General features: G+C 35.8%; 2 protein-coding genes across 2 annotated transcripts; both read left to right on the top strand.

Moving 5' to 3' along the window:
• The first annotated feature begins 12,548 nt into the window (after nt 1-12,548).
• LOC127811826 (classical arabinogalactan protein 4-like) lies at nt 12,549-13,482 on the top strand. Its single transcript, XM_052352012.1, has one exon. The coding sequence runs from the start codon at nt 12,661-12,663 to the stop codon at nt 13,303-13,305; it is 645 nt and encodes a 214-aa protein (XP_052207972.1). The 5' UTR covers nt 12,549-12,660; the 3' UTR covers nt 13,306-13,482.
• A 351-nt stretch (nt 13,483-13,833) lies between these two features.
• On the top strand, nt 13,834-14,802 carry LOC127811727 (protein TIC 20-v, chloroplastic). Its single transcript, XM_052351877.1, has one exon. The coding sequence runs from the start codon at nt 13,910-13,912 to the stop codon at nt 14,573-14,575; it is 666 nt and encodes a 221-aa protein (XP_052207837.1). The 5' UTR covers nt 13,834-13,909; the 3' UTR covers nt 14,576-14,802.
• Nucleotides 14,803-17,030: the final 2,228 nt, after the last annotated feature.

The raw sequence follows: 17,030 nt of genomic DNA, 5'->3' as shown, positions 1-17,030 counted from the left end.
TTAATCGGTGTTTAAAATACCCAGATAAGTGGGTAAAATTAGTATAAATATTATATGTTTAAATTATAAATTTATACGGTTAGATTATGCAGATTACGTGGTTAGAATTAATTAATTTAAGTCACGATTGTATTAATTGCTAGGAAACATTTTAATTCGCATCAGGAGCACAGAAAAGGCAAGAACCAGCCAAATAAAGGCAAGTTCCTAACCATCTCCTCATGTTCTTAATTTCATGTGAAAGTCTTCGTGGTTTTTCATACCTTAATCCATCCATCACCGTGACTCGGTACCACACATTAATAATGCAAATACTCGCGGTAACCATTTTATAATATGTGACAAATACGTGCGGTAACCATTTTATAATATGTGAGTTGTTGTCGAATATGTGAACGGAGAGCTATAACTAAATATGTGACTCTTGGTGATGTTTATTTCAAACCCTCATTGGGCTTCGTATCGCTTCGCTTTATTTGGGAATGATGCCGAACCGATGTGGGTTAGGTTCTTAAAGAGTCGGGGTGACTTGATGTGATTGTGGCCGTCAACTGACCAGCGTCCGTCTAATCTTTAATATTATCAACTATGTTGGACCCGCCAATTATGCGAGTACCAATGGATGTTGTCCCTAATCTTGAAGGTGAGGCGATATGAATATTTACCCATACGAGGGACCCGTAATTATATATCGGAATCCTGTCAAGTATCAACGTGTTGACTTACGAATATGGGGCTAATGCCTTATGCCATAAATGTGTTGAAAACGTACAAATATGAGTTCAATGACGTGGATTGCATAATGTGGAACATATGGGCTTTTGCCTAGAACAACCAGAATAAATATTCCCATAACAACTATGTAAAGACCCTTGCATATACATAGTGGTGTGAGTTGCATATGATCATGCATGACATTGTATATATGTGATTGTTCATTGAGGATTATGATGGGTGATTGTCCCATCAGCTTCTGAGCAAGGGCACTATTATTGCTATGCCGATGACGTCCGGGCAGGTTAGGCGTGTGCTTCCATGCTAAAGAGGATGACGTATGGTTGATGAGTATTATGGGTTGTGGTATTACATATGGTATCGTTGAATATATTGACAGATATGAGCCTAAGGGCTACTTGTATTTTGTTGAGCATGTGCATGTGTTGCATTATGATATGAAATCTTTCATGGAAATACATGTTGTTAGAAATAATGTGAACGTGAACGTGCATGACGGTGCACGGTATACAATACGAACTCGACCCGAATGGTCATTTGCATAATTATGAATACGTGCCACACAAACTTGTGGAACCTAATGTGGGTATACCAAATATATGCAATAACTTATGACATGACGTGGGGAACGAATATTGTGGGAAGCCTTGTTAATGCTAGTTGTGGTGATTGATTCCCCTTATTTTATTTATGCTTGCTGAGTCTTGTGGCTCACTTTGTTTTAAAACCATTCTAGGTTAAGGAAGGAAAATTCGAGAACAGATTTAGTGGTGTCGAATCCTTACTGATAGCCATGTGTATGGGGTTCTCCCAACCGAAAAGATCCTTGGTGGTGAGTGTGAGCAGGGGCTCAAATGGGGGTGTTTTGTTAGATTTGTTTAGCTAATGCTATGGTATGTATGTAAGAGCCCATAAGATGTGTAATTTTAATCAATTTGCTTTTACTGATGTAAATAAAAATTGAGGTGAAAATCTGAGTCGTTACAGAAAAAGAGGTGTTTGGTTGTAGTGTCACAATATTTGTCAAACTTCAATGTTTGTATAGCATTTTTTAAGAACTAATAATTTATGTAACACACTCATGACACAAAAAACATAAGCAAACATAAGCAACCATATATATATATATATAGATAATGTTAATTATTGTCTTAAGGGTAATGGTTAAAATATAATAAATATATATTTTTATTATATTTTTTTAATTTTTAAATAATTATATTATTTATTAATAAGAATACCGTGTTGAGATATTTAATCAAATTGTTAGAATATTAAAAATAAAGTGCAATAAGTACACTTATCTGAAAACAAGGTTAGCATTAAATGCGATTGATGCATGGAGTTAATATAGTTTCTTATGCACTCAATTTTAATAGATTGTATATTATTTGAACTAAGATTATAACATTGTTTATAACAATTGAATGTGCACTGCATTAAAATTAATTGTAAAAATTCAAGGCCAAATTATCAAAAAATTCTTGAAATTTGGTATCAATTACATAATAAGCTTTGATTTTATTAAATGTATCCTTGAATTTTCATAATTGTAAAAATTACATAACATCACCAATTTCAAATTAACAGAGCAACTTTTCATCTAAAAGTTACATTTTTATTTTTACAAAAATACATAAAGAATTAGAAAAATCAACAAACAAAAGATTTAGTATTTTTTAAAGGGTAAATTACCACCAAAAAAAAAAAAAAAAACTCAACTTTTAGTTTTGTTTTAATTTTGGATTGAAGGTCCATTTAATGGAATTTTTCAAAGTGTAGGGCTAGTTTAGTTTTTCAAAGATTGTTGGAGTTTTTGTGTAATTTCTAGAAATTTCTAAGGCTCAAGTGAAAGCTCAAATTTTAGTGGGTTCAAGTATAATAAATCAAAAGCATAGGGATATCCTAATGGGAAACGATATGGGCATGATGATGTTCACAAAAGTATGGTTATCCAATAAGTTCTTCATAAAAAAAATTGAAAATATGTTAAAAAGTCTAGCAAGAAAAACTCCAAGAAAGGTTTCATACCCAAAAGGCATGGAGTGCATTTTTCTACAGGTATGTCTCCTAATGAAAGAGATGCATAGGCAAGATCCCTTATGTTTCAGCAATATAAAGCCTCATGTATGTTGTGCTATATATGAGGTCTAATTTCGCCCATGCTATTAAGTGTTACAAGTAAATATCAATTTGATTTAGGTTTGAAACACTAGATAGCAATTAAATATACCTTGAAGTACTTGAGGAAAACACAAGATATGTTGGTGATATATGGAGGTGGTTGTAATACCTCAAGAGCCCAGAGAAGGATAATATATATCGAGGATAAGTAATGAGGGAAACAACACCAGCTGGATATCTTTTGGGCTGAATGTAGGCAAAGAACTTCGGGATTAAGCGTATTTGAGTTGGGGAAGCTCAAGAATGGGTAACGTCCTAGGAAGTTCGCGTAAGGCCATCAGAGTAAGTTGTTTTGATCCTTCCTATCGCTCGATGCGAGATGTTACAGTGGTGAACTCTATGTTGATCGATTCATTGATTTAGATTTCTAATCTGATATGGATGATATATAAAGTTATCATTTGGGTTTATTTTCATTTGCAATCGTAGAACAATTAGTTGGAAGAGTTTCAAGCAAAAAGAGACTATAGATTCCATCACTAAAGCCTAATACATTATGACATGTGGATTCTGCAAATAAAGCTACTTGGATGAAGAAGTTTATTGCTAATCTTGGGGTGATTTCGACCATTGAGTTGTCGATACCATTATATTGCAACAACAATGGGGTTATTACCTACAAGGAACACATGTCTCACCAAAGATCTAAACACATAGAATGGTGTTTCCATTTGATTAGAGAGATAGTAGTATATGGAGATGTGTCAATGCAAAAAGTGGCTTTATATGAGAATGTTGTTGACTTGCTAATTAAGGCCATGACTCAATCATAATTGGATAGCTATATTGAAAAGATAGGTATCGATTATCGGAAGATGATGCAGTAATGATAGGTCTAAATTAGTATTTGTGCAAGTGAGAAATTGTTAGTGATATACTCTAATACTAAATTTATATGACGTCATAAGGGCATATGAAGTATTCTTGTTATCATTAACAAAATAGTCATTTCTTCATTCATGCTCTTTATTTTTATGAATGAGTCTTTAGATATCTTATTAAAAATCCATTCTTAAATTGTTAAGAATTTGTGAGAAGGATTCTTTTAGTACAAGAATCTTAAATAGTTCTTGGTCCTTAGACTTATTCAAATAAGGGCTTCGATGAATCAATTTGGATTGTCTCATAGTTTACTGCTTTGATTAGTATGAGGTATTAATGATAAAAGATGGTGAGTCATATATCATATGGCATGAGATGCGAATAGTAAACATGGAAATGAGTGTTGGAGAACATACACTAAACGTGGCATGAATAACATGTCACATGCCTAAGAGGATTAATGATCTATTATTGGTTGTGATTGTGTAATTAATTCTCAAACTTGAAATGACACAATTGTCTTGTATACTAGTGTCAGGGATTTGTCGTTGAGCGGAACCGTCCAATTGAGGGTGGAATGCTTTGTGTGTGGTATCTCCTCTACATATGGTGTATAGAGGTTGGTGATTGCTAGATGAGATCCATTAACCTTTGGTGATAAATAAGCATCCCATGCAATCTGTGTTAGTGGTTGATTGGTTAAAATCCCTAGCCAAGGTGTGAGTGATCAAAAAAGAGTTTTTGATGTGACATCTCGATCACACCAAAATTAAATCTTGGCATAGTTATCAAGTTTAGTGAGTTTAATTAGTACATAACTCTCACTTGGTCGGGATGTTAGTTAATGGAATAATTGTATTACACAGTAATTGTTAGCCAAAATAGGATCACATGAATTAATTAAGATTTCATTGCCTTATAGGATCGTCTTAATATAATTCTATTTGTCACTCAAGACGTTTTAGGGTATTTTAAAAAAATAGAGAGATTATGAAAATAGGTTGAAGAGATTGATCAACTTCAGAAAGGTTGACATTTCTTGATTGCTATTTAGTGGAGAATCTAGAAGGTCACACTTCCAAAAGGCAAAGCACTAAATTGGTGATGGTTAGCTAGCAGTGAGTTCTTGATCATTATTAAGAGTTAACAAAAGGATTAAAGCATTATTAAGAGTTAACAAAGGGTCCAAAGTTTTGTTAAGAGTTAACAGGGATGCCATTAAGGTGTTAATGAGGGGTTTAAATTTCATTAAGGGTGCGTTTGATATAAGTGAAAAATGAGGGTAGAATTCCAATTCTATGGAATTCTAATTCTCACCCCAACCCCAAGGAATTACAATTCCTTGATTTCAAGGAAAATCTTCACTTTTTGAACTAAGATGGAATTTGAATTCTATGGAATTGAAAAGCTATTTGATAGAATTTCTTGAAATTTAGATGGAAAGTGAATTCCACCGTCATTTTTTACCCCTATCAAACGCACCCTAAGAGTTAATGAAAGTGCTATTAAAAGTTAATAGTAGGTTTAAATGCAATTAGACAAAAATTTTAATGGAAAACACAAAACTATTGACCGATCCTTAGAAATAGTCAACAATTTTATTTAGCAGAATTTATGAAAATGAGGTCATTTTTTCGTCTTGTTTGTTTATAGAGCATTAAATAAAGAAAGAAGGAAATAGGAACAAATGGGAGGGAATGGATAATGTTTCTACAAGTATGCTGGCAAATTTTGAATCTTGATAGTCTTTCTTTGGGCTTCAGCTTGTTGTCTTTTGCTCTTTCTTGCTCCAGCATTTGAAAACTTCCCTCTTTCTTGTTATCTTTCTTTCCTTTGACCCTTGTTCATGAGTTGAGCTTCTAATTTTGAAAAAATCCAATACACAGCTTCTCATCACCTTTGCTCGATCTCAACTAGCACACGTGACTGACAAAGGAATTTAGTTGGTTAGTTTTGAAGTGGATTGATTCGGTCTCTCATATAAATAGAAGAGGTTTGCTAGGCCATCAAAAACGTAGCAAGAAGCTATTCGTGAAGGAACTTGTGAAGAAAAATGTAATATCCCAAATAAATAAATAAATAAATAAATAATAAAACTGTAAACTAAATTTACTGAAATTAAATTTAGTTAATTAATTTAAACTAATTAAATTGAGAGGCGGTGCACGTGTGCTTAGAGATTAAGCAAAGTAGCCAAAATTTGATATTTTTTGGTGTCTCTCATTGAAGCTTCTTGAAGCTTCTGGCCGAGATGGGAAACAGAGAAGAGAAAGAGATCGAGATTGAGAGAGAAGGAGAGACCGAGAGAGGGAGAGAGAGGCGAGGTGCAGAGCGGCCATGGGAGCTGACCGAGAGCTCGGCCATGGCAGCCGAGCACCCAGCCGCGGCCATGGGCAAGCGAAGCAGCAAGGCAGCGGGCCGATAGGCGCAGTGGCACGCGGTGATGGCCGGAGGCAGGCCCGGCGACCAGCGGAGGGCCGGATGGTGAAGGCCGGCCGCGGCCATGCGCGGTTGCAGGCTGCCTGGGTGCGTGGGGAAAACGATGAACAGGAGCGGCTGCGGGAAGAAGAAGAAAGGAAGAAGAAGGAGAAGAAGAAGAAAGGAAGAAGAGGAAGAAGAAGAAAAAGAAGGAAAGGAAGGGAGAAGGGAAGCAGGGCACGCTGGAGCAGTGGGCGTGGAGAAGAAGAAGAAGAAGAATAAGAAGGAGGAGGAAGGTGAAGAAAGAGAAGAAAATAAAAGAAAAGGAAGAAATTAAGGAAAAATAAGGGATTTTGGAATTATTTCGACGTGGAAAGTGACCAGGTACGTGGGTAAAAATTAATAGAAGCATGTTATGTTTAAATTATAAATTTTTCGCGATTAAAATTAATTAATTTGGGTCCCAGTTGTGTTATTTGTTAGGAAATGATTTAATTTACATCGGGAGCTCGAGTGAGGTCAGAATCAACTAGTTTCAGGCAAGCTCTCAACCCTCTCTTCCTGATCTTTAATTCCCGTGAAGACCCCGTGATTTCTTGTATTTTATCATCTCCCTTACTCTAATTCGGCACCTAACCTTATTTGTTAAACTATTATTCATTTGTTTTAATTTAAATTAAAACCGAGACTTCTAGAGTTTTATTTGTTGAGCGCTTACGGGGGTTTGTACCGCCTCCACTTCTTTTGGGAATGATTTTGTACTCACCCGGGGCTAGGTTCTTAGCGGTTCGGGTATTATTACTGGATTTTTGGTTGTTTATTGGCTAGAGCGGTTGTGCAGTGGGGGCAAGGATTGGCTGTTCGGTGACGATGCGACTGTTGTACGATCTATCTTAGGGCGTTGGCTGGTCTCTCCTAGTCACGGACTGCTAACCGATGCCAGGCACTACTAACTAGCACTGCCGTTATGTGATTATAGCATGCCTGTTTTTATTTTATTCTTGTTCATGGTTTGATGTGCACATGGGTACGGGCTACATGTTGGGATTATCATGATTTGGTTATGCTTGGTCACGGACATTCTAATTTGGGTAGGTTGCATCCAGCACGGGCATATGTATCGTGTGTGGTTTACTATATGGGCGGAGCATGGCCTGATGCCTGGATGTATGGGCGCCTTGTATCACGTTGATGCTCACTACGCCATTGCATTTCTATGTGCATTGCATGGCTACTCGTAGTATTTAGTTCTTGAACGGGAGTACCGTTCCGAGGGAGCCTTTGGCTCAGTTGTCGGGAGTATCGGCAGGGATACGGGTGGCGGGAGTATCGGCCCGGGACAGCGCGCGCAGGTTTATTGCAGATACTTGTTGCCTTTCAGGGCAGCGACAGGTTGATATAGGACTTGGGTGCCGTGTGTCTTGTGTGGGCCCCAAGTAGAGGTGTTAAAAGGGCCGAACGGCCCGCGGGCCGCCCGGCCCAGCCCCCATTGGGGGGCCGGGCTGGGCCAAAGAAATTGGGCCCACGGACCGGCTCGTGGCCCTTATGGGCCAATAAGGCCCTTACTCATTTTTTTTTTATAATTTTGTTATTCTTTAGTAATTATTGATATTGGATACTAAAAAATTTAATTTCACAATATATATAAATAATAACCATCAATTTATTTAAAATTTTTAAGTTAATTTTTTTGTATATTTAAATTATAAATAAACATTCTCCTATTTATATGTACATTATTTTTCATATCAATTCACAAGAAAAATTATAAGGTATATAGAATTTTGAAATATAAAATAATGAAATAATATTTAAAACTTAAGAATTAAGATAGAAAAAATTTTTAAAAGAAAAAAATTATTTTTTATATATGTATTATTTTTTATATATGTATTATTTTGATATTTATATATGTATATATTATATGTATTATTTTTTAAAAAATTATTTAAAAAAAAGAAAAAAAAAAAGGCCGGGCCCGCTAGGCCCTGTGGGCTAAGGGCCCGACCTGGCCCGGTCCGGCCCCTTTGTAGGGGGGCCGTGGGCCGGGCGCGGCCCTATCCACGGCAAAAGGGCCCGGGCCTGGCCCGGCCCTTTTAGTAAAAGGGCCGGGCCGGCCTGTTTAAAAAGCCCGTGGGCCGACTCGGGTCGGACCGGGCCAGGCCGGCCCGGCCCTTTTGACACCTATAGCCCCAAGGACCGGTATGTGCTTTTATTATGCTTTACTGTTGTGTTGTAGCGTCTCATGACTTGTGTGTACCTGGGGGTTTATTTTGGGGAGAGTTTTCTAGTTATGTTCAGCCTTCAGCCTTTCTTTTCTTTATGCTTACTGAGTCTCTCGACTCACTTTGCTTTCCATCATTCCAGGTAGTGCCAGCATGGGTCTGAGCAAGAGAGTCAGCGTCTAGCAGCAAAGTCGGTATGGTGTACAGGCAGTCCCGTTAATCTTTGTCAACTCTGATGGTTGTGTAGGGTCTATTCTCTTATTATTTGTACTGTGCTAGGTCATTTCTCGAGTCTCGTGTGTGTCGGTACAGGAGTTTGTATTCTTTTACTTATCTTGTGACCGCTGTGTTAGCGGGGTTACCCGTAGTGCATACATGTGTTTAACTCCGCTTTCGTTGCTTTCATTTTTAAGTATGCATGCCAGGGTGGTCTTTGTCATGTGTTTTTCTCTTTTCTCCTTCTGTAGGCGCTCCCTTTCGGGTAGTCCGGGTGGTTGGGGATATCCAAGCGGGAGTGCTTACAAAAAATTGAATAGTTTGGGACCCAACACAGAGAAAACAATCGGCATCAACTATTTTCTACAAGGTAAATGTTGCTATTATGGCTATTTTCATTATGAATGAAAATATATACACGATTGAAGCAGCAAGAGATTTTTCGTTTCATTTTTGCTACATTTACTTGTTTTTGAAAATTTATTGAACCTCTTAGAGTACTTGCTTAGTGTAAGCACATCTTTCAATGACAAATAATCTATAGATGAAGGTAATAGGTGATGAACAAGACACGAAGATTGCAATTTGCTCTCTTGAGTTTCATATTCAATTGCATGTTTAAAATTCACTATTCCAAATTTATACTCTTATTTTATTGTATTTTGAACAAATTTATAATGTTATTGTATTTTAGTTGACATTTTAATTAAGGGTTTGGGCCCTCATTAAAATTTATTAAATAAATATAAATTTAGAATTAATTAAATTTATTTATTATTTATGCTCGGTGTTAAACATAAAGATTATAATATTACCCTTAACCATACATATTCTTTATATTAAGGGTAGTATAATTTTTATTTCCTATGAATCAAAGAGGCAACATTCATTTAAATGTTAAATGTAAATATAACATCCCATTGTTACCACACGGAATCTAATCTCATTCATATTGCATATTGAATGATCACCCTGTTCATGGAACCTAATCAATATCTTCCAATTTTTACTAATTCTATAATAACTCAAAGCTAATTCTAATTATTCTCTTAATCTATAATATGTATATTTTGTTTTTATATAATATGTATTTATTGTATTTTATTTTAATTTTTAACTAATTTTATTGATTGATGAGAAATGTTTCTAGACTTTTATCTAGACTTATCAACTAATAAGATATGTTTTCAAACTCTTGTCATTTTTCATATATTTGTTAAACTTATCTAATGATTCTTGAAAAAAAATTGCATGACTTCTTATTTGACATTTTTCATATATACTTATCTCTTCTTCTCTCCAAATAAATATATCTTAAACCTTACAAATAAGAAAAAATAACTCATATATCCTCCAATGCATTCTAAAAAGTTTAACAAACAGTTTGATAAAAATCTTAGTATGTTTTTCAGTCTTATCTTGATTGTTAATGTATTAACCCTATTTTAATCGGCCAAACCAACCAAGAACAAGCATAAAACCGAGAAAAGTAAAAGAACACAAGAACACAAAGCTTTTACGTGTTCGGATCAATAGATCCTACTCACGGTAGAGGCTCCGCCTCTAGTCAGTCTACTAATAGCTTTCGATTACAACCAGATTACAAGATCACAGCAAGAATAAAAACGTATTGCAAATACATCAACTGAAATCAGAAACAAAATACAAGAACAAGTATAGAATCTGTTCTACCGATCTCAAGATCGAGTTAAGAATCTGATCTATCAGTTACACCAAATCTCTCACGCCTCAGGTGATTCAACAACAGAGATTAAAGCAATACAATCTTACCGAGTGATCTTACCAACAAACCGAAGCCAATCGAACAAGAGAAGGATTCACAAGCGAGAGAGAGTCTCACTTCAAGAGCGTCGATTTTAGGGTTTCAAATGAGAGAGTAGAAGCAGATCTATATAGATTAGGGCAAGAAGCTGCCCTTAAATAGCTGTAGCAGGCAACCGGGCTGGGGCAAAAGATGCATGGGCCGCATGACAAATGGGCTTGGCTCAGAAAATAGATCTTGGCCCAATAGCTAATGGCCCACAATATAAACAACAGATTATTTACACATTTAAATGTTAGTTAAATGAACATAAGATGAAACCCAAATATATAACAAAATGCACACAAACAACATATATCAATTATATGAAAAAATACATTTTGAATCATAAATCCTAACATTGATCATTCCATATATAATCTGAAAAGCATTTCAATCTTATTTTGATATAATTTTATCTTACTTATTTTAATAAACACTACCTAAAAAAAAAAATCCTATACTAATGGTTTTTTTGAAAAATTTGTATAAAAGTATTAGGATTTCGCCAATGAGTGTTGTCACCCATTAAAATACATCTAATATATTTTGTTTTCAGCACTAAACATTTTTATTAGTTGGTTACAAGTGCATTATATTTTAAAATATTTTATCAATTAATAGAAGTATTCAAATATTAAAAATAAAGTGTATTAAATATACTTTAACGAATACCACTAACTAGGTTACACGGAAATATAAACGAAAATAAAAATGAAAAACTTTTTCAATTTGAAACGAAAATGAAGATGAAAAAATAATATTTTTTCAAAAAGTTAAGAAACAGAAATCTGGGGTAAAGTGTAAATTAAAAAAATATAAGAATTTTTTTATAAATATAATTTTTAATATAAAAATAATTCAAATACAATACAAATAAATACATTAATAAATTTATTCATAATTTTATAAAAATATTAATTATGTAATTATTATACATATTATATTGTACTTATTTAATATTAAGAAAGGGACAATAGCTTAAGTTGGAAAATTCAAAATGAATTAGAAGAAGGGATATGGCTTTCGGCTGATGGGAGAAGGCGCAACTAATGCGCGACAGAATGGATTTGATGGAGTGGGGCAATAGGCTATGGGCCAATCATGCGCCTGCTCCCAAGAACAAATTGAAATTGGAAGGGGAAGAAATTGAAATTGAAATTTGTTTATGTATATATAATATATTTATGATAATAATAATATATAAAATAATAAGAGGAAAATAGCTGGCAGCCCACACAAACGCACACTTATTTTCTCACTTTTGTCCTCTTTAGGTAGCTTTTGTTTTGTTTAGGCAAAAATAATGACGACTACGAGAGAAAACTTTGAGAGTATCAAAGTAGTAACGATGATCGAAAGCAACAGTGAAGAAGAAGAAAATTGAAAAGAGGGAATTTTGATTGCTAAAAATGCATTTTTAACTATTTCTTATAATTTTAAAATATTTCATAAATTATAAAAATGATCCAATATGCGTTTTGAGTCCACTTCGTCATTTTCGTCACTAATATAATATTTATTTTATATAAGATAATTGTAATTATGAGATATAAATGCATATGATGCATTTATGAGATATTATTTTTAATATTTAATTAATTTTATTAGTTTATAAAATATTTCAAAACCCATTGCATTTAATAAAAACGTTTAAAAAACAAAATACAATTACATATTTTTGACAAATATTCTTAAGATACTCCTTCCCATTAACCTTAATTTTATATATATTCCTCCAATCATTTTTATTGACTAAAAGGCTGGTGGGATCAGAATGGTCCCCCAGCATAAAATTAATGGAAAATGCTATATTTATAAATAATATTTATACATTAATGTGACACTTATAAATTAATAATAATTTTATGTAAAATTAATAATAATTTATAGTAATGAGTAGGTTTATTATTAATTTTAAGTAAAATTATTATAAATTTGTATAAAATTATTAGCTTAACTTACCCAGGTATACCATTTCCCAAAACTGTCACGCTCTTCAGTAACGGCTACTTTACCGGCTATAGCCAGTACGAACCGTACCCCACCCCCCAACGGTCACATGGCATTTGAATATTCCATTAGCAACGTTTAGTTGCAGTGTTCCCTTACCTATATACGTGTCTCTCTCGTCGTCGTGCTCATCTTACAAACGCAATATTCAGTTTCTCACCGCTGTCCGTATCCGCTCACCTGAAAAATTGTACGCCCGTTCACGTTTCTAAGAAGCCGGAGAAGATGGTGTGTCGAGTACTTGTGATTGCTTTATTGGTGTTGTGTTTGTCGGATTCCGGCAGGGTTGAGGGTAACAATGCGCCTGCACCATCACCCGTTTCCACCAAGTCGCCGCAGCCGCCAACTGCCTCGCCGCCGTCCAGTTCGCCTGCACCATCACCCGTTTCCACCAAGTCGCTCCCGCCGCCAACTGCCTCGCCGCCGTCCAGTTCTCCGGCGTCTAATCCGCCGAGTCCTCACGCATCCCCTTCGGAGTCTCCGGCGCCAACCGCTCCTGCTCCCAAGATTTCTCCAGCGTCGCCTGTTTCTCCGGCTTCTTCGCCGGCCAAACCCCCTGCGACGGCTTCTCCGGCTGCTTCGCCTCCCACTAAAGGGTCTTCTCCGGTTCAATCTCCGGTGCCCACCCCGGCTTCATCTTCGCCGGAAATAACTCCTGCAGCGTCAGAGGTTCCGTCAACGGCTCCGGAGGCAGAGGTGCCGGGGGTGTTCCCATCAACCAGCAGCCCACCGAGCCCGGTGCCGGGGAGTTTGTCGCCTGAGGTTGCCCAAGGTCCAATTGGCGAGTCCGACAAATCGGGTTCAGATTCCAAGTACAAGGGTCGGGTCATTTTGAGTGGGCTGGCTCTTTGGGCTGCATTGGCAATTTAGTACATAACATTGCCGTTGGCGTTTGTTTGTGTACCACCTTATTGTTGTCGTTATTAATTCTTTCGAATTATCTTTTGTATTGTAATTCGTAATAATTAAATTCATTGTATTTGTTTAATTTGTAATTCTGTTATTAACATATATATCATTGATGCAATAATAATCGTATTTGTTTAATTCTTATTGTACTAAAATTTATTTTTATTTGAAGTTCACCTAAATTACAAAACACCAAGCTGACATATATTTCATAACAAGGACAAGCCTTACTTGAAATATTCTACACCCTTCTCTAGTGGGAGAAGTAAAACACAGCAATCAAAACTCCACACAACTTTTTAACACCTGAGGTTGTTTGGACTAATAGTTTGACCCATGGGCTTTCACCAGCCCACAGTCCCCAATAATGGGCCTAAACGGGCCCAAATCAGTCAAAACTCTTCAAGTGTGCAGATTCATCCAACCGGTCATGATTGTCGTGGACACAACGAGGTACTCTCATCCTCTGTGACGAGGATTTTTTTTTTTTTTTTTATTAGCTTTCCACCGAATCCTCCCAACCCAAACAAACCCCAACCCTTCAGTTCAGTATCCTTTCTCCATTATGGCCATGCCCCATCTTCATCTTCTATCTTCTTTCTCTCCAAAGCCCCTCACCTTCTTCCTCCACAACCACTTCGGAAACCCTAGTTCCATCTTCTCTCTCCCATCAACAAACCCCAGAAACCAAATCGGACCCGGAGGAAGAAGAAGAAGAAGAAGCCGCCGCCGCCCCATCACCGCCCAATCCAAGGGCAGTGGCAACTCGGCCGACCCACCGGACCGATTAATCTCAGCCATCTGTTACTTCTACCCCTTCTTCGACGGCATCCAATACGGCAAGTACGTCATCACCCAGTTTTCCCCAATCCAAACCCTCATCCAGCCACTGGTGCCCGCCATTAAAGTGTTCAAGAGCTTCCCCTTGAATGGGTTCTTGGTGTTCCTGACGCTCTATTTCGTGGTGGTCAGGAACCCTAATTTCAGCAGGTACGTGAGGTTCAACACGATGCAGGCCATAGTGCTCGATGTGTTGTTGATTTTCCCGGATCTTCTGGAGAGGAGCTTCAATCCGAGAGATGGGTTGGGTTTGGACTTGATGATGAGCTTGGACAGCACTGTGTTTTTGTACCTTTTGGTGTGTTTGATTTATGGGTCGTCTTCTTGCTTGTTGGGTCAGCTTCCCAGGCTGCCCATTGTTGCTGAAGCTGCTGACAGGCAAGTTCTGTGAAGTGTGTGGTTTTTACAGGGACATGTATTTTTCTGTAATATCTGATGGATTATTTGAAGTGTTAGATCCATTTTGTTTCACTTGCCTTTAAGGCATTAATATGCATATGTTTTTTGTGCCCGCAGGCGCACCATCAGTATATTATTGTCACTCTTATAAACTTGGACTCTCTCTAAATGTCCTCAGCTACGAGGACACGGGGTGTTAATTACTTTTTTGAATTAAAATGGAAGTCCCAGATGATTTTGTTCTGTACGAGTCAAAAACTTGATTTGGAAGTTTATTAGTGTGAGCAAGAAAAGGTTCAAACAGAAGGAGCTGAATGTGTACTAGAAAGCATGAAACAAAACATGAATTAAGCTAGTGGGAGTGGGAGATAAAAGCTTCTTGATTGGTAAGTTGGGATATGGAAGTATCTGCAAGACCTAATTGGAAGTATTCTTGGTTTCTAATCTACTTGTAGAATGTGATGGAAAAGTCATACGATAGTGCGAGTGAAATTTAAATTTTTTGTGTATCATACACGGTGGAAACAAAATCATACACAACAGAAATTAGTCATACACTAGTTATATGTAGATTGGATATTTAAGCAATATAATATTTCATCATATGAAATATAATAAGTAGCATAATTGAAAGCCCATGTCAAGTGAGTGTAGAAATCGTTTTTACACTGAGGCGAGATCTTTCTCAAATTGTGGAAGGTTTAGTCCATCTACATCTAGTAAGCTTTTTGGTATCAACTCGTAACTATGTGCTAACCAGAAGACACTGGGTCACTCGCACTTGTAAGTCTCTCATGGACAATCTAAAATTTTCTGAGAGAGAGAACAAAAACGAAGAAGATGCAGAACCAGCCTAAGAAGATGAAACCAAACCTCTCTTGTTCCAATTCCTTCTTCTCCACATCTCTCTCGATCTCTGCATCAAAGAGGGACTAAAGAATGACTCCACGTACCCCCACAAACAACTAAGAAAATGACAGGAGTTAGCCACCAGTCTAAGCTTAAGTGGCAGAAACGGTCGACCGTTTCTGAACACTTTGGAAAATCAGTTGATCGGCTACTCAAATTGTTGATTGTTTCTCCATAGAAGGAAAGGCAGTCAACCATTTATAGAAGCAATCGATAATTTCGACCCGCAAGTTGCATTGTTGGAACCAAGTCATTAACTTTTACCGACCCACGTCATTAACACTTATATTCAAACACATCATTAACTATTAATGATGTCGAGAATATTATAGAGGTATAGTACTGATATTGTGTTAAGCCAAATTGTTCCAATAAATTTATTGTGTATTTTAATGTTTAATAAAATATGATTTTAGTAAAACTATTTTTGGTATATTTAAAATCCTTAATGGATTTTTGATATATTTTAAGTATTATAGTATTTTGTGTATCAAAATAAACCAAAAAATGCTATTTGTTCTAAATGAAATATTAGCGCACTATAAGAGAATATATAAAAAAATATTTTTTAAAAAAAAATTATCCCTGGATATTTTAATAGTTAATATTAATTATTATTAAAATAATTTTTAATAAATTTTTTAAGAAATAGAAAGTATATATTTTGGTGGTAGTAAAATCATCAAATCTCGAATTTGTTCTAAAATCAAAAATTTATTTTCTTATTGATTTGAATTTTAATTTTTTAGATATTTTTATTGAATTTAAATGGGGAGTACTTTCTTATTTATATTTATGTATTAAGTAAATGAAAGATAAAATATAAATTAAGAAAAATGTGAACATTTATTTTTAATGAATTTATGTTATGTATTCTATCATCAAGCAAATTTTTATTTTTCTAAAATCTGGACTGAGAGGCGACTCTTATTGAGGGATAGTCGACTGTAAGTCAAATGGTAGTCAACTGTGAATGTGCATCAATCGACATAGTCCAACATTGTTTATGCAGAGTCGAGATAATTGAGAGTGAGTTTTGGCCAGTCAACTGTCAAGTCTTCAGTAGCAAGAGTCGACTATAGGTGTCGAGAAGTCGACTGTTGATTAGAACAGTCGACTGTCAGACTCTTAACGATCGGATTTATATTGTTATCACTCTCAAACAACATATATATTTATATCAAATATTCTCTTTGTCTAAAAAAAACTCAAGAGTTTTTAAAAGGAATGAATTCGGTTTAATAAGTTTTTATCACTCAATTCACCCCTCTCTTGAGTGACCATTGTATTGCGTCAAGGGATTAACATATTGGATGTCACGCTATATGATGTGTGACTCTCTAAGTTTATTACCTAATAACAATTAGATAATGTCAAAACCTTTTTTACGTTAGTCGAATCCTTCGATCTATCTCGAAAATCTCTCCATATTTTTGTGATGTTCTGAAAGGTCTTGGAAAGCGCCTAGTAACATCTCAGAATAATACAAGAGGCAATGAAGTTTAGTTTCAAATGAGCTTATTATAATTGTCGATTAA

This window comes from Diospyros lotus, chromosome 10, assembly GCF_014633365.1.
Source record: "Diospyros lotus cultivar Yz01 chromosome 10, ASM1463336v1, whole genome shotgun sequence".
Taxonomy (NCBI): Eukaryota; Viridiplantae; Streptophyta; class Magnoliopsida; order Ericales; family Ebenaceae; genus Diospyros; species Diospyros lotus.
This window is presented reverse-complemented; position numbering and strand designations above follow the sequence as displayed.